We start from the raw sequence: 27,467 nt of genomic DNA, 5'->3' as shown, positions 1-27,467 counted from the left end.
CCCCACGTACCCCGGGGGTGGACGATGGATTCTATCAGATGCAACGGGCATTCTACACCAATATCCATCGGCTTCCATTATGCCATAGTGCAGCTCTATTTGTTCAGCAAACCGATACACATCGGCATGCTTTACCCACCAAGAGTAGGGGCAGTTCTTTATCATGGCTGAGGCAACCTCAGCGTCCTCCCACTCCTGAAATCCAGGAAGAACATCCCAAAGATAGGCGGGAACTTCTTCGTCCCGCCCAGAAGCGCTCGGCTCCTCCGTTCCTTCAGGAGGCGCCGATGAAATTGGGGTCGCCCTGATTCCTTCAGCAGGGTCAGACCCCACTCTTTGTCCGTTCCAGGTCCCAATCCTGTTCCTGGGATCGGGGAATTGCCTTGCCCTTCTTGGAGCACGGGCCCTACCTCTAACTCCTCTCACCATTGTTGAGTTTCGAAGAAAAAGTCGAAAAAAGGGGAAAGAGTTCAAATTCAAAGAAAATTAAACAAAAATCAAAGGAAATTACCTTATTTTGAAGCGGAATTTGCCGATCTATGAGTTCGGGATGACGAATTTCAGTTTCTAAGCTTAATTCTCGGGGATTCAAGGAAGTTTTGATGCGGATTCAAGGGTTTTGCGCAAGTCAGAGTTCGTGTTTGTGAAGAAGTGAGGAGAGAGAGAGCGATTCTCTTGCTTATATTTCCAGAAATGGGAATTCTGGGAGTCCACGTCTTTAATTTCTCTTAAATACCTCACTAAGTAACCGTTAAACACATTTCCTCTTGATTAACCGCCCATTATCCGTCCAACTTCCACAAATTATCCATCCAGCCGCCGTTATTTCATTAATTGCGGTTTAAATTCAAATTTTTGGATTAATTAAATCATTTACTTCCCTCCTTTTTCTGGTTAATTAAACCCGACCCGTCATCCTTCCAAATCGGGTCTGGGAGGCAAGTTGTTTGGGTCCAATTTAGTCCAATTGGGCCTAGTCATTAAATGATCCAATTAAAAGCCCAAGGTCAAGGTTCAACTCTCCAATTATGCTAAAGTCAAGATCAGTCCACAAGGCAAGTCAATTGGGCCAAGGCCCACTTCTCCCATATATGCCAAGGTATAAAAGCCATCAATATCACATTTGTACATGGATGGACATTCACAAAAAAGCCTCAAGCAATTAATTCTCTTGCATAGCTTTCTCTCTACACATTGTACTGACTTTAGCATCGGAGGGGCCTTCCTCGGCAACACCCCCGAGGCTAGTTTACGTGTGTTTGCTGTGCAGGAAATCCTCGGCCCAACATCACTTGGACCGAGCCCAATCTTCACCATTTCACTGGACCTTCGGCAAGGTCCCATTGTTTTCACCCGAAACATCTTTATTCTTCTTCACTATCCAATGATTCTATGTTGTTGTCTTGTTTGTACTAAAATGTTAATGTGTTACTCTGTATTTTATTTAGAGAATATGTGTGTATTTATAAGGTAAAATTCAACAACTGATGTACAAAGTGGCCAAAAGATCGCAAAAATGTTTGTACTAAAATGTTAATATTTTTATCTTAGTTTTTGGCAAGTGAAAATGTAAGTTTGAAAGGCCTTATAGAATGACAAGGCTGTTTAAGATATGTGATTAGCTAATATTAATCTACTAATCAACAAATAATAGAAATACTACGTCATAAAATGATAATACTATAAAATTATCATATAGTCCTCTGACTTGATGCTCAATTTAATTGCATAAAGGCGTGTGCTCTGATTGTTTCTCAATTAGGTTGCTTGTGCCCTTGATATTATTCATTCTCAATTTACAAGTATTATTTTGAAGTTCTCAAGTTTGACAATGACAACCAACGTTAAGAGAGCCTTTATTAAAGATAAATCTTTGAAAATTATGTATGTTCTTTACTGCTCCCACTTATACTATAATGTTAATTAATTAATGAAGTTGGACTATTGAATTGAATGCATACCCTGGTTGAAGTTATTCACGCCGTAGTTCCATGACTAACATCGATAAGATAAACTTTTTAAAAAATAAGTTTTGATAAGTGAAAATCGGATTAATAAAACACATCTTAAAACAATAAAGAGGTAACAATTTCTGCCCTTTTTTTTCACGGTTCTGGTTTTAGGTCATCTTAATTTAAAGAGAGCCAAATTATTCAAAAGTAGACCTAGATTTTCTTTTAATTTTTATTTTTGTACCAATAAATGTATACTTTAAAGGTATTAATAGTCAAGTTATTTTTAGTAATTAAGAGAGCAAGGGATAGCTCAAATGAGTAGAGCTCCTCTCCCAGCTCAAGGTAATTTAATACAGTACAAATTAATTTGTTTATGCATCTTTGAATTAGATTGTGAAATCACTAGACACCGTAGTAGTAGATTATGCAATATCTTGGTTTTTTTAAATGTAGAATTTAAGTTTTTACATTTGCCTATATATAACTTCAATAGTTTAAATCTTTGATAATGTATTTGTAAAAATTACTTTAATCACGAGCTAGTAGATTTGAGTGAAGTAGATATTGATTTTTTTTTATTTTTTTATTTATTTTTTTTTTGACATCAGCATAATATACTTAAATAAAAATTACAAACTATGGAGTAAGTTCGATAAACTACCCAAAGAAGCTATACTAGCTCCAATGGTACAACTATTATAAAGAAAACTACTAAACATCATCCTTGCAAGAAACAGTCAAGTAGATATTGATACAAACTTAACTTTACGGACAAAGTATTATCAAATTCGTACAAAGAAATCGTGGAATCTGCCATCTTTGGGCCAAGGCTTTGCTTTGATCACGAGCTAGTTGGGCTGAAATTCTGGCACAGAGTAATATGGGTTGGATTATGCCAACTATTTGGGCAAAACATTTATATTCAAAATTTTCAAATCCAAACTGAACCATTCTAGTTTAAGCTTTTCATGCCTCAGCTTAAAATAGCCTAAATAATCATGCCCAAAACCCGAATTTCTTAGAAATTGTTTTATACATTTGAGTGCACGGTACACCAAAGAGTATTTTTGCTCATTTCGATGATTAGTGCTCATTTTATCATCAAGTGAGCAAATAGATACCCTTGGGTGTACCGTACACCCGGGTGTATATAACAATCTCTCTGAATTTCTTTAGCAAGTACAAAAACTATGTAATTTGTTACGGAGTAAAAATAAAACTCTTTCCAACCAATTTAATTGTGTCATTTTCTATATTGAAAAGAAAAATCTATTATTTTTCATGCACTCACTTTCTTCTCTCCAAATTTACATTTGAACCAAATCCTATACAAATACTCCCTTCATTTTAATTTTTTTTTAAGTACTCCATTAGGGTGTACAGAGAGTTCAAGACAAAAGAGTAAAATAATATATAAGTGGATATGATTAGGAATAAAAAATTTGGAAAAAGCAAGAGAGAGAAATATAAATGGAACCGCTAGGTATAATGAGACCATAGAAATTGTTTTATATACCCGGATACACGGTGCACCCAAAAGTATTTTTTTACTCATTTCGATGATTTTTATTGCTCATTTTATTATCAAATGAACAAATAAATACTTTTAGGTGTATCGTACACCCGACTGTATATAACAATCTCTCACGAGACCAATTTACCATTTTTGAAAAGTAGGCACTTAAATAGTTAAACGTGAACACAAGATATGCGGGCCTAAGTGCCTAACAACTAAAGTCGTATCCTTTAGTGGATAAACCAAAGCCCAAAAAAAGTTATCAAAAAAAAGGACAATTCCAAACTTATTTCTCTATATTTCCTTAAAGTTCTTCGCTTCTTCCATTTCTATTTTCTAAAGCAAACTTCTTATTCTCCCCTGCTTCCTTTACACTGCAACACCTGTCCAACTTTTTTTTTTATTTTTATTTTTTTTAAAAGGAAAACAAAATATTTGCTTCTATGAAGTTCAGAATCCCGTGTCTTCACTTTTGAGGAGAGAGAAACTGCGATAAAAATGAAATTATTTTGGGTTTTCTGGGTGGTTTTTCTGCAAATTCATCTCATGCTACTCGCTTCTAATTCTTCTAAGCTAGGTAAATTTATACTGCCATTTTTCTAATACTAATTTTGTTGTCTTAGTTTCTTATTTTGCAATTTATTTTAATTAGTTATTATAACATTGATTATAGTTTATCTTTGATTTTTACAATTACTATATTAGTTTTAATTGTTAATAATGTGATGTGTTCTATGTAGTAGAAAGATGTGTGATATTATTTTAGTTGATGCTTAAAAGATTTTAGGAGTTTTTTTGTTGGCCTTTTTAATAGATATGATTATATTCATGGCTTCTTGTTTTAATTATTAGAGTAACTTTATACTAAGTGGTTCACATAAAATGTACACGAAATTTTGAGTAAGTGGAAAATTGTGGAGTTGTTACGACAATGATATGTGAAGTTGAATTTCGTAGGAAGTGGAAAATGTGGAGTTGTATTGGTTGACAAAGATGCGGCAAGTTGCACTAAATGATCATGTCTTAAGTATTGATTTACAAAGATGCACGAAGTTGCACTAAATCATGTCATAAATCAATTAATTTTCTCTGTGTCGTTCCAATTTTATCAGATGTGATTGGAATTGCACTGTAATTTTGTTCCATTTAATGACCATCTATTGTTTTAAAGTTATTGTCAATCAAAAGCAATTAAAGAAAATGCCAGTGTTTTGTGTTCCAAATTTGATTTCAACTACCCTGTTGCCCCACCCAAAAAAGGAGTAAAGTTGTTTATTTTGGTCACTAAATGTGGATTTGATTAAAACATGGGATTCTAATTGGTTTAGTCGTTTAGAGGTGGTTGTTGGCTAGTGAAAATTATGTGACGTTGAAAATGTTGGTAGGTTGTAGAGCGCAAACTTCAATATACTACTGGTTGTACTTTGTGCATGGTATCAAGGTTATTTATGTGTCCATGTGCTTGTAATTTGTGAGCACATGAGTCAAATAATGGCTTTGGCCCTTTGGTTGTACCTTGTAAGGTGCAACCGGTTTTACAATGAAGATTTTTAATGTAGAGTAGTGTTGTAGACTGTAAGAGCCATGGAGTGTGCCTTCATATTTATTCATAAAGCTTAGTTTCTAATGAGGGTAACACAAATGAACAAAGAATTTTATCTTTTATCGAGCCATGAGTTTTGACTTTTGAGTAAGTGTTAGCTATGTATGGGCTAAACCAGCTAATTTGCTTAATTGTGTGCATAAAAACAATTAGTAGGTTATCCTTTGATTATTTTTTGGTCGAATCCAAGAAATTGGAGAACAAGGTTGATAATGTGTTCTTGACCTCGTGACTGATTAGAAGTACATATATATCGTTAGTCCTTAGAAGTAAAGCTTGATTTGGGCTAGTGGATAGACTTCCACTGATGAATTTTGATCTAATAAAACCTATTGACTGCTTATTCCCTTGTTAGAAGATTTGAGTGCTGCACTTCTGTCTGACAGTGTAAAACTCGTAGTTGAAACTGGCTAGGAAGCCCTAGATACCAAACAAACTGATGAAACTTTGATTACAGGTGATGACAAGAAGGGTCCTATGTCATTGAAAACTTACGAGGCGATGAACTCATGAACATATGCTACCACATATAGTTGGAACGTGGGCACCATAAGTTATGGACCACAATAATTCATTTTATTTGACAATGTGCCCCATTCCCCCCCAACTGGAACAGTTTGATCAGCTGATATCCCAATTCAATTTTCAGCAAAACATTTTGGTAGTGTCACTAATCGTGATTAACTTTGTATGAGGCGGACTCACACAAGATTGTAAAAAGTGCTTTTAACACTTTATATGTGCTTCACTCCAGCATCAAATTTCATCAAAATGTATCATCTCGCCCTAAAAAGTAGATAAAGTAGCAAATGTTCTTCTGTTTGTCTGAGGCCCAGAGTGGTTTTTTGTGTGATGAAAGTATCTATTACCACTCTCTTGTACATTCTTTTCTCATCTCAGTGGAAAAAGCAAAATTTCTGTGAGGGAAGAGTGCATAAGAGAGCTTCTTTGGATGCCCTATTGCTCTCTTTCGTAAGGCCGTTATGTTTTAAGTGATTTCTAGGAGATGCTACTGGGTCATTTAATCAACTTTTGAAATGGGTGTGTAAGGACTTGTAACAGGATAAATTGAAATTCATTCTTGGGGGCAGAAGTTGAATTACCAAATATATTGCCGACACCACTTATGGGATTAATGCTTTGATTGACCGATTGATTTTGTTCGTTATGATGTGTTTGTTTAACTACATTTGTGTTATGCAGATTCGCAAGACCATAATAACATCAAGGAAACTCAGGTATGGTCGGAAGACAGTAGAACGCATATCAGCGCAGTTAGCAAGAGAGGTGGAGGTGGTGGTCATGGAGGTGGCGGTCATGGAGGTGGTGGGGGTCATAGTAGTGGAGGCCGTGGTGTTGGCAGTGGTGGTCATGGTGGTGAAGGGGGAGTTGGCGGTAATGAAGGCCGTGGAAGAGGAGGGATGCTCCCATTCTATGGAGCTGGAGCAGCTGGGGCAGCAGCTGCTGCCGCTAGAAACAGGGGTCACCACCAGCAGAGAGGCTCGAATTGTGCCCCTGCACAGCTTGGGTTAACTCTTCCTTCAACATTATTAGGTCTTGGATTCTTTCTTATTCGATTTTAAGCTTACTAGTAGACGAATATTAGAGTGAGATTTCTTAGTTTTGGGGGATTACGGAATACTCTTAACAATGCCACAACCCTGCTAGACTTCCGATCCATTGCTCTACTGGACTACAAGTACGTTTCCACCAATTCCACGAGTAGATATTTCCACTTGCCAGAGAAGTGTCTGTTGTTGCACTTGTCTTGGTCTACTATCTGGTCGATCTAGCATACTTGTACAAAATATTACGAAGCCTTTAGCTTCTAAATTTTACTCAAGCACGAATCCAAATCTATTCCAATGTAGTTTGTGTACCATTTGTATGGCACTCAAATTAATTGGTTGATATGAGGCATTAGCTCTATAATGCACTCAATTTTCTAGTATTTTACTTATTAGAAAACCTATTGTTTCATAAATAAATTGTTAGTTTGTTCCAAATATATATATATAAATAAGATGTTAGTTTGTTCCAAATAAATATGAGTATAAATTAATTTTGATAGAAAAAGCAGATCATACGTCCTTCATATTGAAATATATGCAAAAAAATAAAATTACTTTGTATATTTTCTAAAGTATTCTTGAAATTCTAACATATAATGAGAGGGTTACTCCTAAATACATAAATATATTACCCGATAATTATCTATATAAGGCTTTCTTCTCCAAAATATGACAACCTAAATATGTATTCTAAATAAAGTTTTTTAAGAGTAAGAATATTACTTCTTTCATTTCACATTATTTACAACTTTGGGTAGATAGTACCATACAATCAACGACTAAACACGTCATACCGTGTCTAAGTTGCCCGTTAAGCTGCCCATTATAAATCCATAACAAATTGACAACTAATTATAATCTTAGTAGCCCATTAAGCAGCCCAATATAAACCCAAAGTATAAAAGGAGTATTTATACCTAAACAACGCAAAAGAAATACGAAGTAAGAAAGTTTGTAATTTCAAAACTAAAGATTCCAAACTTATTAAAGAGTATAGTTTCCTTAATTAGGTTTATTCTTAAGCAAATTCTTTATAATAACAGATATTTTTTACGAAGTATAGAAAATTTATCTTCTACGAATCAATCTCCGCTATAAAAATAACTCGTTTAACTTAGCTAAAGTTCAGATTTTAGAGAATCCCTTGTTCAAGAAATATCAGAAAAAAAATTTGCGAAAACCTAAAGAAAAAAAAAAAGAGGATGAAATTGTTTTTGGTTTTCTTGCTGCTTATTTTGCACATTATTGCTTCCAATGCCTCTAATTTAGGTAACGCTTTCTATCTATCTCTTCAAGATTCAATCTTTTTAAATTTTAATGATTGCTTGTTGTTGATACTAAGTACTCCTTTCGTCTTATATTTACTTAATCATTCCGCATATGTACTAAACATGGATTTGTTATGGTTTTGATAAAGAAGAACTTCAAGAATATGTTGAGAGAAACATACATGAACATACATGTTGATATTAATTTTATTATGTTAGATCGTATTATTATGTCGTTATATAATTAATAGACAATTATATAAATATTCTTTGGATTTTGTAATGTAGTTTATGATTAAAAGTGTTGTATTAGGCTATGTTCACTTCACCTTAAAAAAAAATATTGAGTAAAAATAATTTCAATTCAATAAAAATAAGTTCAGTTCAGTAAAATTCAATTTTCTTAAAGAAGAATTATAATAGAAAATCAGTAAAAATAATTTCACTTCAACAAAAATAATTTCAAGTCAGTAAAATTAATTTAAGTTCAGTAAAAATAATTTTAGTTCAGCAAATATTATTTTGTTTCACTAAAAATAATTTCAGTTCAGCAAAATTAAGATGAAGTGAACGGAGCCTTAGTTTGTTTCAAAAAAAAAATAAAAGTGTTGTATTAGTAAATAGTAATGTAGTGTACTGTTATATCAAGCACGATTTGATGATGTGTGGACATGATCAAGGTTTATATAATTAGCATAATAAATCAATGAACTTTTTACTAGTTAAAAGCAAGTTAAAGCTAAAAACATTTGTTGTCACACAGATTTGCAAGAAAATAATGATAAGGAAACTGATGCATTGTCAGAAGACAACCGATTCAGTTCAGTAACAGTCAGAAAGATATTTGGTGGCAGTAGCAGCCGCAGTTCTGGTTATGGAGGCGGCAGCGGCAGTCGTGGTTATGGAGGCAGCAGCAGTCGTGATTATGGTGGTAGTCGTGGCAGAAGTCGTGGTTATGGTGGCGGACGGCCGTGGCGTGATGAGTCTGATGACAGCGGATCAGCTTGTGCAACTGCACAACTTGGGTTAACTCTGTCTACAGTTTTATTAGGGCTTGGAATCTATCTTATTCAATTTTAAGCTTACAAACAGGTGGATTTTAGATTTTAATTCTTGTTTAAGAATATCAATCAATCAATCAATCAATCAAAGCCTTAATCCCAAAAGTGGGGTCGGCTAACATGAACCAAATTTGATTATTCCGTGTAGTCATCAACATAAATCTTTCTCCTCCATCCCTTACGATCCAAAACTTCATCCTCACGTAAATCCATGCACTTCATATCCTTCCTCACTCCTTCCAACCAAGTCATCTTTGGTCTCCCTCTTCCTCGTTTAATCCCTCCATGGTCCCACTCTTCCACTCTTCGCACCGGTGCACCCTCGGGTCTCCGTCTTACATGTCCAAACCAACGCAGACGATTTTCCCTTAATTTATCTACAATGCCCGCCACACCTACTTTCTTGCGAATAACCTCATTTCTGATTCTATCTCTTAAAGTGTTTCCACACATCCACCTTAACATGCGCATTTCCGTAACCTCCATCTTTTTAATATGCTCTTTCTTAGAAGCCCAACACTCTGTACCATAGAGCAACACTGGTCTTATGGCAGTCCTGTAGAATTTTCCCTTCAACTTTAAGGGAATGCTGCGGTCGCATAGCACTCCCGTGGCCGCTCTCCATTTAAGCCACCCTGACTTAATCCTGTGGGTCACGTCTTGATCAATGTCACCATTCTTCTGGATGATTGACCCTAGGTACTTAAAACATTCACTCATGGTCGAATCCTTTCCATCCAAACTCACCACTTCATTGCTTGTCCCCCTCTGAGTGCCAAAACGACATACCAAATATTCAGTCTTACTCCGACTTAGCTTAAACCCTCTAGATTCCAACCTTTGCCTCCATTGCTCCAACTTGACATTAACCCCATCCTTAGTCTCATCCACCAAAACGATATCATCTGCGAACAGCATACACCATGGAACCTCATCTTGAATTGGTCTAGTTAATTCGTCTAGAACCGTTGCAAAAAGAAAAGGGCTTAATGCAGACCCTTGATGCAATCCGATTGTAATAGGGAAATCTTTTGTCAACCCTCCGCATGTCCTCACATTTGTTGACACATCCCGATACATATCCTTAACTAGGTCTACATACCTTCGTGGGATACCTTTCTTCAACATTGCCCACCAAAGTATCTCTCTTGGCACCTTGTCATATGCCTTCTCTAAATCAATAAAGACCATATGAAGATCTTTCTTCTTTACCCTATAAAACTCCATCATTTGTCTTATCAAATGGATTGCCTCCATAGTAGATCTCCCAGGCATAAAACCAAATTGGTTATCTGAAATGCTTGTGCATGCCCTCAACCTTTGTTCAATCACCCTTTCCCACAACTTCATAGTATGGCTCATAAGCTTAATTCCTCGATAGTTAGAACAATCTTGAGCGTCTCCTTTGTTTTTATAAACCGGGACCAAGGTGCTCTTCCTCCAATCTTGTGGGATCCTTGTAGCCGTCCATATCTTGTTGAAAAGGTTTGTTAACCAATCAATACCAATCTTACCCAAACACCTCCACACCTCTATCGGTACCCCATCAGGGCCAACCGCCTTCTTAGGTTTCATCTTCCTCAGTGCAATCTCCACCTCTACTCTCCTAATCCTTCGCACATACTCCATGTTGATTTCTTCATCACTCATAGAGGTATCTCCTATCACAACTCCATTACTTCCATTAAATAATTCATCGAAGTACCCCTTCCACCTGTCCTTGATGCCCTCCTCTTGCACTAGGACCATTTGGTTCTTATCTTTGACACACTTCACCATGCCAATATCCTTCCTTGCCTCTTGTCTTCTCTTTGCCATCTTATAAATGATCCTTTCTCCCTCCTTGGAATCAAGCTTTTCATAAACCTCCTGATATGCCTTTTCTTTTGCTTGGCGAACAGCTGCCTTTGCCTTACTCTTAGCCTCCTTATACGCTGCAAAGGTTTCATCACTCCTACATTTTCCTAAGGCTTGATAGCATTCCCTTTTTTGCTTAATTACTGCTTTCACCTCTTCATTCCACCACGAAGTATCTCTCTGTACCGAAGTTCTTCCCCTTACTTCCCCTAAGACCTCTTTGGCCACTCTTAGGAAACAGTTCTTCATTCGTAACCAAGTCATGTCCGGATCCACCTCTCCATCCCAATCCGCTTCTTCAATTACCTTTTCTGTAAAAACCTTAGCTTTTGCATCCCTTAGGGTCCACCATCTTATCCTTGGTTCTTCTTGTCTAACTTTTTTCTTCGCCTTCTCTTTCAGACGAATAGTCATTACCAATAGCCGGTGTTGGGTGACCACACTCTCCCCTGGGATAACCTTACAGTTTATGCAACTTTGTCTATCTATGCTCCTTGTGAGCAGGAAGTCTATTTGAGTTGCATTTGCTCCATTCCGAAAAGTTATCAAGTGTGAATCCCTCTTCTTAAACCAAGTATTAGCCAAAATTAAATCATATGATTGGGCAAAATCCATAATAGCTTCACCACCGGCGTCCCTCTGCCCATACCCAAAGCCTCCATGGACACTCTCATAGCCATCTCGGCTCGCCCCAACGTGCCCATTTAGATCCCCTCCAATATATAACTTCTCTGAGTGGTGGACACCCTGCACCACCTCGTCTAGGTCCTCCCAAAATTGTCGTTTCTCTTCTGCATCTAAACCCACTTGGGGAGCATAAGCACTGATAACATTCACAATCTCCTTGCCACATAGCAACTTCAGCCTTATCAACCTATCGTTCTTCCGATAGACCTCGATCACCTCTTTTGCCAACCTCTCATCGAGAACCACACCAACTCTGTTCCTAGCTCCACCATTCCTTGTTCTGTGGCTCGTTTCTTGCCCAACATACCATACCTTATACCCCAAAACCAAGCCTCGAGCTCCTTCTCCTGTCCATCTTGTCTCTTGGAGGCACATGATGTTCACGCGTCGTCTTTTCATTACTTCTACCAATTCTGCTGATTTTCCCGTAAGAGACCCCACATTCCAAGAACCAATCCGCAAACTAAATTCTTTTCTCCCACGCTCCCTCCTGATCCCAACTCCAAGTCCTTGATTAAGAATGTTGCACAAAATTCAACTATGCCACAAACTTGCTAGATAACTGGGGTATGTAGAAATTTGATTATTTAGAATGTATCAGATTGTAAAATGAAGTAAAAGTATGTATTAATCCAATAAAAAAAAAAAATTATTGTATGTTTTTTAGTGTTTAACCCGGTTAATCCTTTGAGCTAATTCGAATTTGAGGATCGGTTATGAGTGATTAGGTTACCATCTCCTCCCAAGTGATTGAAGACATATTGTCTTTGAGTAGTGCTTTTAATTCTTTCTCTTGGTCACATGTTAAACGTGATGGAAATTTTGTTGCCCATCACTTAGCTAGATTATTGCCTTTTGGTGTTGAACAAGTTTGGATTAATCATTGTCCAAATGAGGTTGCTCCCTATGTACTCTCAGACTCTTTATTGATTGATTAATAAAATAGCTCGATGTGTTTCCCTCAAAAAACAAAAAAAAAAAAAAAAAAAAAAAAAAAAAAAAAAAAGTTACCATCCCCTCTCAATTATTGTTGCGAGGGATCGAACTTTTAATCGTATGTGAATGACATGAAATATAATATCCAATTAGTAAATGTCTCGTGAAACTTAAACTTGTTTATCAAAGACATAAATGAATACAATACGGATTTGACGGGAATATGATTATACTCCTTGCTAGTTACATGATCAAACACAATTATTTTGATGGGAATGCGTTTATAGTACATACTTTTGTAGAAGCCTATCTGGCCTGCATAACACCATAAGATACGACATTTATGCTCATCAATATGACCCCTAATAAAGCTAGTGTTACCATTAATTGATTTTATGGTTAATCTAGCCATTTTACCCATTTAATTGTAAGTTTTTGCAGCCAGTTACATTAGCTAGCATGTACTTCGTACTAATTAAGACATCATATACAATCAGTTTCGGCCACCCTCTTAATCTCACATTAGTTTGTGAAAAACTAGACTTGCTGAAGTCATACAAATGTATTTTTTTTAGTGTTTGGAGAGCCACAAGGGTGAGAATGAGATCGATCCTGAAATCGGGAAGGAAGCTCTAACCACTTGAGCTATCTCTCACTCTCAAATCATACAAATATATAGTAATGTAACTTATTACATTAGATGCGTATGTATATTAGGTAATTAGGTTGTTGAGAAAAAAGGTAGGGAAAACTATATTAAATGTATTCAAAAAAAAGAGTGAGGGTGAGGTACATATAGGTTTTGGTCTTTGATATCTAATTCATATACGGAGTATATTTTTTGTAATTAGGACCCTAAATTAATTGAATAGAAATTTTGAAAAAATTGATAATGTAATACTTTCTCCATCTTATAATATTGCGCCTATATTCCATTCAGGAGTCACAAAAATGTTTGATCAACTTCTAACCTTCCTTATTTTATTTTATACGGATTACGCTCTTTTGTTCTTTGTAATTGCAATTTTTGAGTTTTGAAGCTTGTCTACACGCACACTTTATACAATTAATTTCTTTTAACTAAAAAAATGAATATTTTTGAAGTATAAATCAAGACGAATCAGACAAAGCCTTGCATAATTGTCATTTCAAATGTATAAATAGAATAAATAATAAATAAATAACTATTAAAGTGTATGATTAGTGTAAATTTACAAATCTCATATTCATATGTTGATGTTTTATCTATTGCACCATTTGCATAGGATTGAAAACTGATCAATCAAAGCAAGACTGAACAAGAAATTACAAACAAGGCCCAAATTGAATTACAAACAAGGGCAAATTAGTCAATTTCTCCCTCACCCACCAATACACCACCAAATCCCCTTCTTTCATTTCCTACCCTCCTCAAATCAAACATCAACTTCAGAAATTCACAGAAATGAGTGCGCAATCTCAAACACCCCCAATCCCCAGCATAACCACCCACCAAGCCCAAGCCCAAACCCGAGCCCGAAAATGGAACTGGTCATCCGCCATTATCGGCGCAACAACGGCGGCAGCATCGGCGGCGCTAATTACCGCCCGACCACGTGACCCAGCTTTCGAGGTAATCTCCATCGACTTAACCGCCTTCAAACTCAATTTCCCAGCTCTAGACGCCGAACTCATCCTAACCGTACACGTCAACAACCCCAACATCGTAGCCATCCATTACGACTCAACCACCATGTCTATCTTCTACGACGGCGCACTCCTCGGCTCGGCTCAGATGGAAGCTGGGTCCCAGCCGGCTCGCTCTTGTCGGCTCCTCCGGTTCCCGGCTCGGCTTAGTGGGTTGGAGCTCATGGCTAACCATGCTAGACGGTTTTTGGCTGACGTGGCCAAGAGAGAGATGGTGATTGATGCTGCTGTTGACGTGGACGGTGCAGCGAGAGTTTTGTGGTGGGACCATAAGTTTAGAGTACACGTGGAAAGTCGTGTGTCCGTTGATCCTGTTTTTCTTGATGTTATTGATCAGGAAAATAAATCTCAGATGGACCTTTTTGTTTCTTGATTTATTGAATTTCATTCGTGTAATTTACTTATTTAATTAATTATTTGATTTATTTTTTGTGTGAATGAAAATTTTTTGGTTGCTATTTAAATTGCCCTATCAAAATTGGACTATTTCAATCCTACGGATATTTTCCTTAATTTTGTTTTATTTGTCGTACTACGTATGTTTCAATGTTACCCATCAAATTTGGATTATGATTAATCATGGCAACTCAATCAAATACATGTGAAAACAACATTAAAACTTGGTTCCTATAAGTCTATAATGATTGTGCCAAAATCAATCTTTGGTGCACTTAAATCAATTAAGATGAGAAACAAAGTTTAAAACATTCCGAGTTATCAGTCTAAAACTCAAATCCAACACTCCCTTGAAAAACCAATGTAGTTGTAATCTCGTCAATTATATCTAAAGTGTGAAAAGGTGACTTGACTAAAGTGACTTAAGGGCCTGTTCTCTTCAGCTAATTTTTAGCTTAGTTTAGTTCAGCTCCAATTAGTTCAGTTCAGTTCACTTCAATTCCTAATTTCCTTCACTCGTAAAATATTCAGTTGACTTTAGTTCAGTTAAGTTCAGCAAATCAAAACAGGCCCAAGTCATGCTCCAATGAAAAAAGTGGACGGTTGGTCCAAGCCATCTAACACAAACAGAAGTAAGAAATTTCACACATGTTCTATGTGCAATGGAGTATAATAAAGACCTCTTCGGCTCTTCACAAGTTCACATTGCATGACCAATTTAGGACCCAATAAAAAATTAAAAAAAAAAAAAAAAAAAAAAAAAAAAAAAAAAAAAAGCAGTTATAGTCCTACCCTACCATAACTCCACTTCCTTATTCAAATGCCCACATTCAAATAGTATGGGAAAACGCCTACATTAACAAATTGCGCACTCCAAAAATATGAAAAATTGGGAAATGACAAATTACAAATTGACCCAACAACTTTTCATCTATTTGTCATACTATATCTACTTGACTCATTGGGACTCAGCAATCACTAAATAGCCAAATTCTCTAACAATCAACCCAATTTCACCCCATTATCTCTTTCCTCCCCTCAATTCAATCCTCTTAACATCCATAATTTCTTCTAAAAAAATTAACTTTTTCTGCCCATGGTTGGGATTTTACCATGGGCAAAAAAGTAAATTGGAGTTGGACCTCGGCTCTCATTGGAGCCACAGCCGCCACCGCAGCCACCACTTTTTTCTTCGTCAAGCCGAAAGTACCCAGCTTTCGACTTGTTAGCCTCACGGCGTTACAATTAAAATTCAAAAACTCGATCAATAAGGAGCATTCGTATTCGAACGAGGAGCTTACTAATAATAAAAAACTCCCGCGACTTGATGCGGACCTCATCCTCACTATACACGTCACTAACCCGAACATCCTACCTGTCCGCTACTCCGCCACGTCACTTTCGATTTACTATGATGGGTCTTATTTGGGCTCGGCCCATGTTCCAGCTGGATCACAGCCGCCCAATTCGTGTCAATTGTTGCGACTTCAGGCCCGGCTAAATGGGCAGGAGTTGGCCCATCATGTAAAGCGGTTTATTGGGGATGTTACGAAAAGAGCAATGGCTATTGATGCTGAGGTGGATATTTGTGGTTGGGCAAAGATGATTATGTGGGCCCCGAAGTTTAAGGTCCACGTGGATAGCCGCATCATCATTGATCCTGTTATGCTTGATGTCATTGATCAAGAGAATCAGTCTCGCTTGCAATTGTTTGTTTAGTAAAATTTTAAGTTTTGGTTTGGGTTGACTAAAAAAAGAGAAAAAAAAATAGAGGTTTTGGGTTAGACTGAAATTTTTTGTATTGTAGGTTTTTTGTATCTTCTTTTTTCGTTTATGGTCCATTTCATATTTGTCAGCTAAAGGCCCAAAGGAAACAAGGCCCACTGAAGATTTTCAAAACTTGTGAGGTTGTGTACTTGTGTTACACTGTTAATTGTGATTGTAATTATGTGGTCTTTGTAAACATTTTGTTAACAAGTCATTTGTAGATGAGAGTATGAGACGGAATCATATTATGAGATAGAAAATGTCTCCAATTTTTAGATCAAAAAAGTTATATCATGAGATTTGTTCATATGTTTTAGGTTGGTTACCAGCCTTTTAATTTTTATGTTAACTGTAGTCTTTATAATAAAATTTCCATATATAATATTTTGTATTAAATTGAATTACATATTAAAACTGACACTAATGTTAAAGTTTTGTATCTCAAATGAATCAACACCTCAATTAGGCCCCGTTCACTTCACCTTAAAAAACTTAATATTAAGTAAAAATAATTTTAGTTCAGTAAAAATAAGTTCAATTCAGTAAAAATAATTTCAGTTCAGTAAAAATAAGTTCATTTCAGTAAAATTCAATTTTCTTAAAGAATAATTATAATAGAAAATCAGTAAAAATAATTTCAGTTCAGTAAAAATAAGTTCAGTTCAGTAAAATTCAGTTTTCTTAAAGAAGAATTATAATAGAAAATCAGTAAAAATAATTTCAGTTCAGTAAAAATAAGTTCAGTTCAGTAAAATTCAGTTTTCTTAAAGAAGAATTATAATAGAAAATCAATAAAAATAATTTCAGTTCAGTAAAAATAAGTTCAGTTCAGTAAAATTTAGTTTTCTTAAAGAAGAATTATAATAGAAAATCAGTAAAATTAATTTCAGTTCAGTAAAAATAATTTCAGTTCAGTAAAAATTAGTTAAGTTTAGCAAATATAATTTTATTTTAGTAAAAATAATTTCAGTTCAACAAAAATAAGGTGACGTGAACGGGGCCTTAATTTATAATTTTATAGTCCATATAGTATTACGGAGTATGTTATAGCTACAATTCTTCAAATGTACAACATTATTTATTTCCTTAAATAATAATCCCCAAAAAATGTGAAAGCCTTGACTCAAAGTCGCATAACAATTATTCCTAATGGTGTTCCCAAGTAATTATATGCTGTACTTTAGTAAATTAAGAATACAAGGACTTTAAAATGAAAATAAAATACACTGTTATTTGACTTCTTACATAATCTATTAATCTTGGAAGTTCAACTTGGACAAATTAGCTAGATACGAAGTATTACACCTTTAATTTAAAATTTCAAATATTGAAGTAGTAAGAAAGGGAAAACCATTGACTTCGCTTCATCAATCTTGATAATGGTGGGTAAGATACAGTTAGCTTATAGGCATGTGACATGATATTGTCACACATTTTGTTTTTATTTTTGACGGATTACATGAAAGTGACACTTTTAGATCTTTATTTACATAATCTTTTGGTACTAATCACAAATTAATAAAGAGGAAATTATAATTATTCTTTAGTTTTCTTCTTTATGAGTGTAAATCTCATCGCAGTGGCAACATAATAATGATGTTCCAAATTTAGCTAAACCATAGCCAATTATAAAACCATATAGTAGTTGAAAAAACATTAATTTTTCTAAGGTGGTATGATTTTTGCTTTTGAAGCTTGATGACCTAATTTTCTTTTTATAATTAGATCTTAGTCTCCTCGTGTAATGATAGCATGGTACATGCATGCGTGATGATAGTTTGAAACTAAGAGTAGGGTGACATGTTTTCAAGTTCCCTTAGATTTATATTACACGATAGACCACCAAGCAACACAGATATAGCACACAACACATGATTTGTGATTGTATCATCGTATATTTGTATGTGCTTATGTGCTACTACCAACTAGATAGTCCTAAAAAATTGTCGGGAGATTAAGGTATTGTCGATGCATTTTATTTTCTCTTACAAAAAATAAAAGAAGTTTAGATAAAAAAAAAAAAAGTTCAGTAAATAAATTTCGCTGATGATTAATAACAGGTTATGTTAATTTACAGCTAAATTAAGTTATAATAATGTTAAATGAGTTTATATAATTTTAGAATGTCTTATCATAAATTATTAGTATGTTTCATGGGTAAAACTGTAGTATATTGTTTCACTTTTGTCTTGTTATTTTGGATATACAAATAACAAGGTACAATGATGTGGGAGGCAAGAAGGGAGATACAAAGTATACTGTAAAAATGAAAAGTAAGGGCATGTTCTCATTGACTGAATTGAGCTGAACTGAACTGAATTGAACTGAACTTATTAGAGCTGAACTGAACTGAATATTTATGAGAGAAGGAAATTAAGAACTGAACTAAAAATAATCTGATGAGAACAGGGCCTAAGATAAAGTTAGGGTTAAGGCATTTGATTGTTAATACAATAAAAATGTACCAGCATATGGTTTTTAGTATAAAAGTTATGGTATTTATTTCTTTAAATGTGAGATGTAAAACCCTAGCTTTGGAGTGATATAGCGACAAGTGTTAATTCGAGTCACTAAATGGGGTAAGATCAAGCTTAATTAGTCGAATGTGATTCATGCTTTATTGTGTCCATGCACATCAAATCCTGGATCAGATTACATTAGAGTTAGATCAGGTCACATATAAGTCGGGTTTTTTTCTAGCTCAAAACTTTATACTTCATATATATAAACTAGCAATAATACCATATGTTTTTTATAAAAATGTAACATTTTGTTTAGAACTTTTAAATTTGTTCTTGTGACGAAAAACCACTATTTTTAAAAGTCAAGTCTTACCTCAGTAGATAATTAGATACTCTTGTATATGTATACGAGATTTTTCAAATTTTACTTATCTAGTTGTCAACATAAATATATATCGTAAATGAAAAATCGATTTAATGCATTGTTGCACATACTATAGTAAGTATCAAGATAAGAATGACAATTTCAGATAATGTGGTTTAAGTTTTGATTTACTTCTCGCCCTCCAATTTTTAAGGGTCGAAACATAACCGAAAAACTTATCCAAATTTACTTCTACTCTATTAGATTTTTTTTCCAAACACATGTAAGAGCAAGATTAGCCCTGAGTCTTAAGACTTAGGATGACATCATCATTTTTTGGTTTTGTGATCTTAAGACAAGACTTTGTTTTTTTAATGCATTTAAGAAACTAAGTCTTAACAAAATCTGAAGTGGAGTCTTGAAAACTCAAGACTCAACCTAGACTCAATTTAACACTCAATTAATCTTTTTTTTTTTTTAAATAAAAACTTTAATAATTTAATTTAGAAGACGACCATTGAGGTAACCGCCTGAAGCCAGCATCCCTAGGAATGGTGAACATAACGGGTGCGTACCTTTCAGCAAGCTTAAAAAAATGAGTCTAAGCGATTGAAGAGATAAATTTTATCGAGTTTTAAGAAGTCTTAACATAATTATAAATTAGTAAAAAAATTAAACTTAATCTAAAAACCTAATGTGACAATGAATTAAAATATTAAGATAACACTGCGCTAATCTTGCTCTAAATAAGAACCTCAAATTGTCTATATACAGACAACAACACGTTTTGGAGGGAAGACACATACTTGTATTTTTGAAGAACAAACACATCCCCATAAAATAGGAAAATGGTAGAAAAATTATGAAAAGTGGTCCACCTAAATTATGTATTAATGCAAAACTGCCCAAAAAACTGTCTCAATAAATGATTAATTAAACTCAAATTTAATACTCAAACAACAACAAACAACTCCCTAAAAAAACTTGTTCATCATCTCTCTCACTTTCTCTCTCCTCTGCTAGTTCAACGCTCTTTTGCAGAGCTGTAGAAATTCACCCAAAATTTTCTTCTTTATGTTTCCCACGTCCTCCATTTTTACTTATTCTTTGAATCCCACTCACAATTTCCATCCTTTTCAAAAACCCCATTAAAAAAATTTGATCTTTGAAAAATTCTGTCAAAATTCTTGATTTTTTTTTAAATTTTTTGATACCCATTTGATTTATTGACACAAATGACAGAAGTATTACATTCTCCATCTCATTTTTCATCATCCCCAGGAAGTACCCCTTCTGATACATTTTTCCAGCCTTATAATCAAAATCAAAACCCTAATTCTAATTCAAGCTCAAGTTCTGTAGATAGAAGAAGAAATAGTGGGGTTGATTGTGATTGTGATAGTGATTCAAATTCAAGTTTTAGAGAGAGAAGTGAAAGTTTGAAGAGGAGAGAGAAAGAAAGGGAAGAGCTTTCCTTCCTGGCTCTTCTTGTAGCTTTGTTTAGGAAGTCTTTAATTGGTTGCAGCACTGAGAGGGAAGATCATCTTTCTTCTGGTATGGATATTGGTTGGCCTACGAATGTCCGCCACGTGGCTCATGTCACATTTGATAGGTTTAATGGCTTCTTAGGTTTGCCTGTTGAATTTGAGCCTGAAGTTCCTAGAAGGGCTCCTAGTGCAAGGTACATTTGCTTTTGTGGTTGCTTTTTTTGGTTAATTTTTTTGAATTTGTTGGTATAAGAGCATAATTTGATGTGGGTGTTCTGTAATTATGCATTATGTGAGATAGGATTCTGCTAAACCAAGGTACATTTGCTTTTTTGGGTTAATTTTTATGAATTTGTTGGTATAAAAGCATAATTTAATGTGTGTATTCTGTAATTATGCATTATGTGAGTTAGGATTTTGCTAAACCAAGGTACATTTATTGTTTTGGTTGATTTTTTGTGATAATTTGATGTGGGTGTTTTGTAATTGATGTATTATGTGAGCCGGGGTTTTGCTAAAGCAAGGTGCATTTGTTTTTTTGGGTGATTTTTCGGATTAAATTTTTGTAAGTTAGTTGATATTGAAATTGATATGGATATTTGTATTTGGTGCATTATGTGAGATGGGATTTTGACCGTTTTGTTAATGGTGATTGTAATTTGGTAAATTCAGGGCTTATTGCATTTGGTGCATTATGTAAAAATGTGTTTTTGTTGATGATGGATAATGTGAGGGCAAAGCATGTCCAGATTGATGAGCGTCAGGCTCGTTGTTCCTAAAAAGTATCTTTATTCTGGGAGAAATGGGGATTATATCTGTGATTTGATAATTGTTGGGTGTAAAGTAGTAAAATAATTTTTTATTTTTGGGTGTAATGTGATGAGGGCGGAGGGCATGAGCATTAGATGCATCTGGAGCTGGATTTTTGGCTTCATGAACAAAATCCTGAAGCAAAATCATGCAATTTTTATGCCTAAGATTACGCAGTACTCCATAGCAAATAATCTGGGACATTTCCTTTGCGTATATGAGGTTGATGGTTTGGCCTTTATGATGTTCTGACTTTGTTCTTGCCATATAGTCATCTGTAGAGGGTCAATGGCAATTTTCTGTACACATTGCTATATACTCCGTAGTCATCTACAGGGGGTCATTGGTAATGTTTGTGTATTGACAGTATAGAAGATTACATAAAATCTATCTGATGAGTCTATGATGTACACTGTGCACTTTGTCGTTAAATTGTGATATTAGACAATAGTCAACCACTTTAAAAACCAAAGAGGAGGGCATTCCAATATTGAAGGATTAGAGATATTCAGGTTTACATTTGATTGTCAAATAAAGATATACCTTTCATATTATTCCATGATCATACCTGAATCACATCTGAGGCAAATCTAAAGCTATGAATCCATGTTCATAGATGTCTTATACATAATCTTATTTTGAGATTAGTTATTTGTTTGTTACTAAAAAACAAGATTATTATGGTTGGAGTACTAGTCTAATATGGTTCCCTTTTCATTTATGCAAGTCTAGACACTCTCATTCTACATTTCTTTCCAGATAGATACATATTTTCTAGTACTTAGCATTATTGTCTTAATTAACAAGTTTTATACTATCGATATTTGTGCTGCATTGTAGTTTCAGCTTTCTCTTAATCTGGATTCATTTAAATGTGCAGTACATCAGTTTTTGGTGTTTCCACAGAATCCATGCAACTATCATATGACTCTAGAGGCAATTGTGTGCCAACAATACTTATATTGATGCAAAGGCGTCTCTATGCTCAAGGAGGCTTGCAGGTCATGCTAATATGCGATCTCTTGTATATTCTATGGAAATTATAACATCCTGCTACAGTCCTAAATCCTGATGAAATTATTGGATTAATTCTTGCTTTGTGTTGGTTGGACTCTTGAAGATTATCCATTGGGGGGGGGGGGGGTGATTTACTCCTTTTAAATGTGTTTCTTTTAATCTTTTTTTGCATTTCGGCATTAACAGTGTAATTTTGTGTCTGCAGGAGGAGGGAATATTTAGAATTACCGCAGACAATAGTCAGGAGGAGTTTGTTAGAGACCAATTAAATGGGGGTATTATACCAGAAGACATAGATATTCATTGTCTAGCTGGCCTTATCAAGGTATAACTATGAGTTTGGTATCCATTGACAAGCGATTTTGTTCTTGCTTGGTTCTGAATCTTATACAGAGAACTGCTTGAAATTGGAATCTCATAATACGTAAAAATCATAGAGCATTGTTTAGTGAACTCCCAACTGTTGTGAAAATTTTATGCTGTGAAAAATTTTCTCCCAAAATGGTTGTTATTCACATACTTTCAAAACTTAAAATTTTAAGTATCTTGAATTGTCTCTTTCCAGTAAAGTTCTCCTGCTGATTTTAATTTCCATTCTTTTCTCCAGGCATGGTTTAGAGAACTCCCAACTGGTGTTTTGGATCCTTTGGAACCCGAGGATGTGATGCAGTGCCAGACTGAAGATGATTGTGTTGAGCTTGTAAGGCTGCTTCCTTCAACGGAGAGTTCTTTGCTTGACTGGGCCATCAACTTGATGGCTGATGTTGTTGAAGAAGAACAGTACAATAAGATGAATGCTCACAACATTGCTATGGTGTTTGCTCCAAATATGACACAGGTATACCAATCACTACCTGCCCCTTTAGACTTGAAATAGTAGTAAAATGTATTGATTTTGATGTTTATTTGTGAGATAGCTGAAAATTTTAAGTTTTTCAGCTCACCTTAGAAGCTTTGATCTGCTTACATTCTGGAATATATGTCAGATAATACTACTTTATAATTTATAGGCCTAACATGTTCATATATGGTCATATATCCACTTAAACAAAGCTTTGTAGAAATGTACACCATTTTTAATTACTTTGATGAATAATTACATGTGAAATACTTGGTATATGTGCGGGGAACCACTTGAATATCTTCAGCTAGGTTGTAGCCATTATCACTTAATGTACTGGACAAATATATCTGCGGTGGAAGTTATTGGAAGCCAAATAGTTTTCTTACAATTGAATTGGAAGCCAAATAATAGTGTCTAATGCATCGTTATCCAATAACCATGCTATGGTTTCCTTCTTGTACTCTGTAATCTACAGTTTGTGTCTGATTGCCATGCATGGGGCTAAATTTACTTAATTCTTCATTTAATCATGTATGAAATTTTCTAGCATGACACTGGATTGCAAGAGAATTGGCTTTCTTTAAGGCTTTTACCAATGAGTTGCTTTTTATTTGTAGATGGCAGATCCTTTAACTGCTTTGATGTACGCTGTCCAAGTGATGAACTTCCTCAAAACCCTAATCACGAAAAGACTGCAAGACAGAGAAGACGCAAGGATAGCCCCTTCTTGTCCTTCTTCTTGTGCAGGACCTTCAGATGAGAGCGGACATCAAAGCCCGTCACAGGCCTGTCTGGGAGATTATCTTGAAGAAACCGAGGTATCAGAGCCTGATCACTATTCATCTGATGATGAACCTGTTTTTGACAGCCCCCATGATACTAAGCACTCCGAGGATGGAGATGATTCTGATGATTCGCCTTTCCATTGGCAATCTTTTAAGGGGTTACAATCCAGTCTAAAGATCCGTACAGGACCTCTTTTTCAATCGAGTGCCTCCATTGTAGTCAGGAAGGACCCTGCAAGTTTAAGTGGGCGGCCTCCTGTGCGACCCATGGACAAACCAAAGACCATGAGCAACTTGGGCTGTGTGAGTTCAAGGATAGAGCACGTTGAAGCTTGGCGGTAAAAGCAGGTCTGCTTAGATGGCTTGTCTAGGCTTTTGCTCTTTGATTCAAAATGGTAAATCGGAATTGGGATGACTCTTAATTGCTTGCAATTTTATTTAACTGTCTTTTTTGCCCAGTCTCCTTCTCTCCTGGGTATTCTAGCTTGCTTTCTGATCTCTCGTGACACATAGCACGGATAGCTAACAGGTTCTTGTAAACTAGTGCTAGTCACAAACATGGTAAATCTTTGGAAAATTGTGATTCTTACAGTGATTGCCTTCCTGACTGTTTCCATGAGAAATATGGCAGCTTGTATATCTGATCTGGGTGTAGTGAATAACTCTATTGTATCTCTTTTCAAACTCTAGTTTATACATAGCAGCAGGGGTGAAAGAATTAATTTTTCGTTAATACGAGTACTACGATTCACTTAATCATAGTTTTATCTTTGTAAGAGATCAATTATGCTTCTAATTTTTTCAGAGATCGTAATTTGTTTGTTGGATATGGAAAAACAGCAATGTAACATGAAAGTCTTGACAAAATTTGAGAACCATAATTAAGAGATTTTTGTTAAGGGATGTTACAGCGCACTTGAAAAAGAAATCCTCCATAATTTAAATGTGTAAATACTGAATGCTATATTTTTCATAGTTTGACAGTCTAAAATGACTTGAAAAGATATTTGTTACTTTATAAGTAACCTTGCAAAATGAGTAGTGATTTGATTATGCTATTTTTGTTTGTAATAATAGTCTCGTTTCATCTTTATTTACACATGTATTCATTGTTATATGCGGAGTACTAAAAATAAATCTTAAAATTTTTTGTTTAAAAGTCTTTTCTAAAATGTACGGTTAAGGCCTATAAAACTATTATTATGGAAATGCAAGTTATGTATTTTTTTCTTAATAGCTACGATTCCACGAATTAGATTCATAAAATACAAATCAATAATATTACTAGGTAACATGAATCTCTCAATTGTAAAGTAAATACAATCATATTATGTTGCACATCATGCAAAGTTAGAGCATGTTTAGTGGTTATGCAAGCGTGAATTAGGAATTACATGACCAATAATTGGGAAAATGATTTAGATGACGCTTTCAATTGCGGTTAACGTCATATTTTTATTTTATTTTATTTTTGGTCATTTTATGTAAGAAAGATGGAGGAAGAGAGTCATTTCCTCACCAAATAGGAACAAAACTTGTTAGGCATTTTGGTTGGAATATCCTCAATTTTTTTGTTTTTTTTTTTTTTTTTTTTTTTTTTTTTTTTTTTTTACAAAAAATATTCTCAAATTGATGAAACTAACATTGTAATAATAGATAAAAAGGCAACGATATGGAAGCTACCCTTCAACTCCTCAGGGGGAGTGACTTTCTTCCACACCCAAAGGACAATTGATATATACGAGTTAAAATTATTGTTACAAACGAACTAATATCTTGTTATGATTTAGGTTAAACTATGTAGCGAATTTACCATATGAATAACTAAAAAAATTAAATATGGATATTTGTACAAGAATCTAGCAACATCAAAATATGTGAAGCTTACTCGAACCCATATTAATCCTTATAAGTATTAAAATCTATCTTATTTAAATTTATATAAACTTAACTAAGCTTATAAAATATGTAAGTAGAGAAAAGGGTTTTCATATATCAAAATTCAATATGAGTTTATAATTACACCTAAATCTTATTTTACAAGTGAATTACAGCTCACAACGTCACAAGTGATGAAGTGTTTTAAGTATAGATAGCCTGGTTTAATTTTTATATTCCCTCTTATCCTAATTAGGGAGCATTCTACTGAATTATTTCTACATGGCCCAATAATACAATGTAATTCATTTGAAATTTATATTTGAAGTAGAAAATTGGGAGAAATTCACAAAATACAAAATCCCCTATAAATAAAAAAGAATACAAAAATGTACTTGTAGAGAATATGAAGAAAGAGAAATCAAAGCTTTTTAACCCACGTGTCTCTAAAAGTAGAATCATTGAAGTTCAAAGCAATCTGCGTGCTCCATATTTGGCAAAGACGAAGATGTTTGATTTTGTTTTTATTTTTTTTATTATTATTTTTTTTAATACTAATTTTTCTAAGACTTGGCTTGTTTATTTGAATGTAGGAATTGCAAATTGTTTAAAAATTTGATTTTTCATGAAATTGAACTTCCTAAAATATTTTAAAAAGTGTTTAGTTAAATAAGGGAAGTGAAAATTCTCATAGAAAGTTCTACTTACCTAGGCCCTTAGGTAATTTAGTTCCTCCATTTTTTGAAAGTGTAAATTTCTAAAAAAATTTACTTCTTATGAATTTATCAACCAAATGCCAAAGAATTTCAAATCTTAAGAATTTCAACTTTTCAGTTCCCATGTTTTATTTTGTCAATCAAACAACACCTTTATATGTGACTGGTCAAATTATTTGATTAACCATCATGGAATTAAATCGTTAATGATAAATGATAATCTATCAACTATTACTAAAACAGAAAATTGCTGACATCATCCTCTTCCCAAATTATATATGTATCGCTCTCTCGTAAAAAAATTTCCTGCCAGATGCACTTATAATTTAAAATTTTTAGGTAACTGGTAACTACGGTTTTTTTTTTTTTTTTTTTTTTTTTTTTTTTTTTTTTATTTTTAAGGATTGTGCAAGCAACTTAGCTATTAAGTCATCTACTAATAATATGGATGTTTGTTATACAAAAATAAACTAATGTTGTCTGTAAGTGTTATCATTGTTTTGTATTTCTAAGGTGCTTCTATTTATTTAAATTAAGATTGATAGAGTATAAAAACATGATTTTATGCTTATACCATTAACTTAAACTTTTAGTTGAGTTGGTCTTTCAACAAAGATCTTTAAATTACAAGTATTTTTATTTTGTATTTCGAACTCTTAGATGGAGTATATAAATTCGTATGCATATGTTTGATTAGATTAGATTGGCATTTATTTTTATATTTTATTACAACTCGTAATTATAGCGGTTTTTTTTTTTTAATATTTAAGCATGAATAATTGATTTTTTTTTATTTCTCAA

General features: G+C 34.4%; 4 protein-coding genes across 4 annotated transcripts; all 4 read left to right on the top strand.

The window, feature by feature from the left end:
- The first annotated feature begins 3,747 nt into the window (after positions 1-3,747).
- LOC145571490 (uncharacterized) lies at positions 3,748-7,102 on the top strand. The gene is made up of 2 exons (XM_081630523.1): positions 3,748-4,048; positions 6,278-7,102. Exons 1-2 carry the CDS (start codon positions 3,970-3,972, stop codon positions 6,655-6,657), a joined length of 459 nt encoding a protein of 152 aa, XP_081486649.1. The 5' UTR covers positions 3,748-3,969; the 3' UTR covers positions 6,658-7,102.
- A 6,774-nt stretch (positions 7,103-13,876) lies between these two features.
- Positions 13,877-14,629, top strand: LOC145571489 (uncharacterized). The gene has a single exon (XM_081630522.1). It carries the CDS (start codon positions 13,899-13,901, stop codon positions 14,511-14,513), a length of 615 nt encoding a protein of 204 aa, XP_081486648.1. The 5' UTR covers positions 13,877-13,898; the 3' UTR covers positions 14,514-14,629.
- A 1,020-nt stretch (positions 14,630-15,649) lies between these two features.
- Positions 15,650-16,255, top strand: LOC145572743 (uncharacterized). The gene has a single exon (XM_081631714.1). It carries the CDS (start codon positions 15,650-15,652, stop codon positions 16,253-16,255), a length of 606 nt encoding a protein of 201 aa, XP_081487840.1.
- A 3,830-nt stretch (positions 16,256-20,085) lies between these two features.
- LOC145571488 (rho GTPase-activating protein 1-like) lies at positions 20,086-24,831 on the top strand. The gene is made up of 5 exons (XM_081630521.1): positions 20,086-20,810; positions 22,307-22,427; positions 22,649-22,768; positions 23,051-23,281; positions 23,905-24,831. Exons 1-5 carry the CDS (start codon positions 20,365-20,367, stop codon positions 24,412-24,414), a joined length of 1,428 nt encoding a protein of 475 aa, XP_081486647.1. The 5' UTR covers positions 20,086-20,364; the 3' UTR covers positions 24,415-24,831.
- The last annotated feature ends 2,636 nt before the right edge of the window (positions 24,832-27,467 follow it).

This window comes from Chenopodium album, chromosome 12 (assembly GCF_948465745.1).
Source record: "Chenopodium album chromosome 12, dcCheAlbu1.1, whole genome shotgun sequence".
In the NCBI taxonomy this organism is placed as follows: domain Eukaryota; kingdom Viridiplantae; phylum Streptophyta; class Magnoliopsida; order Caryophyllales; family Amaranthaceae; genus Chenopodium; species Chenopodium album.
Note: the sequence above shows the minus strand (reverse complement) of the source record. Positions and strands in the feature narration are given on the sequence as shown.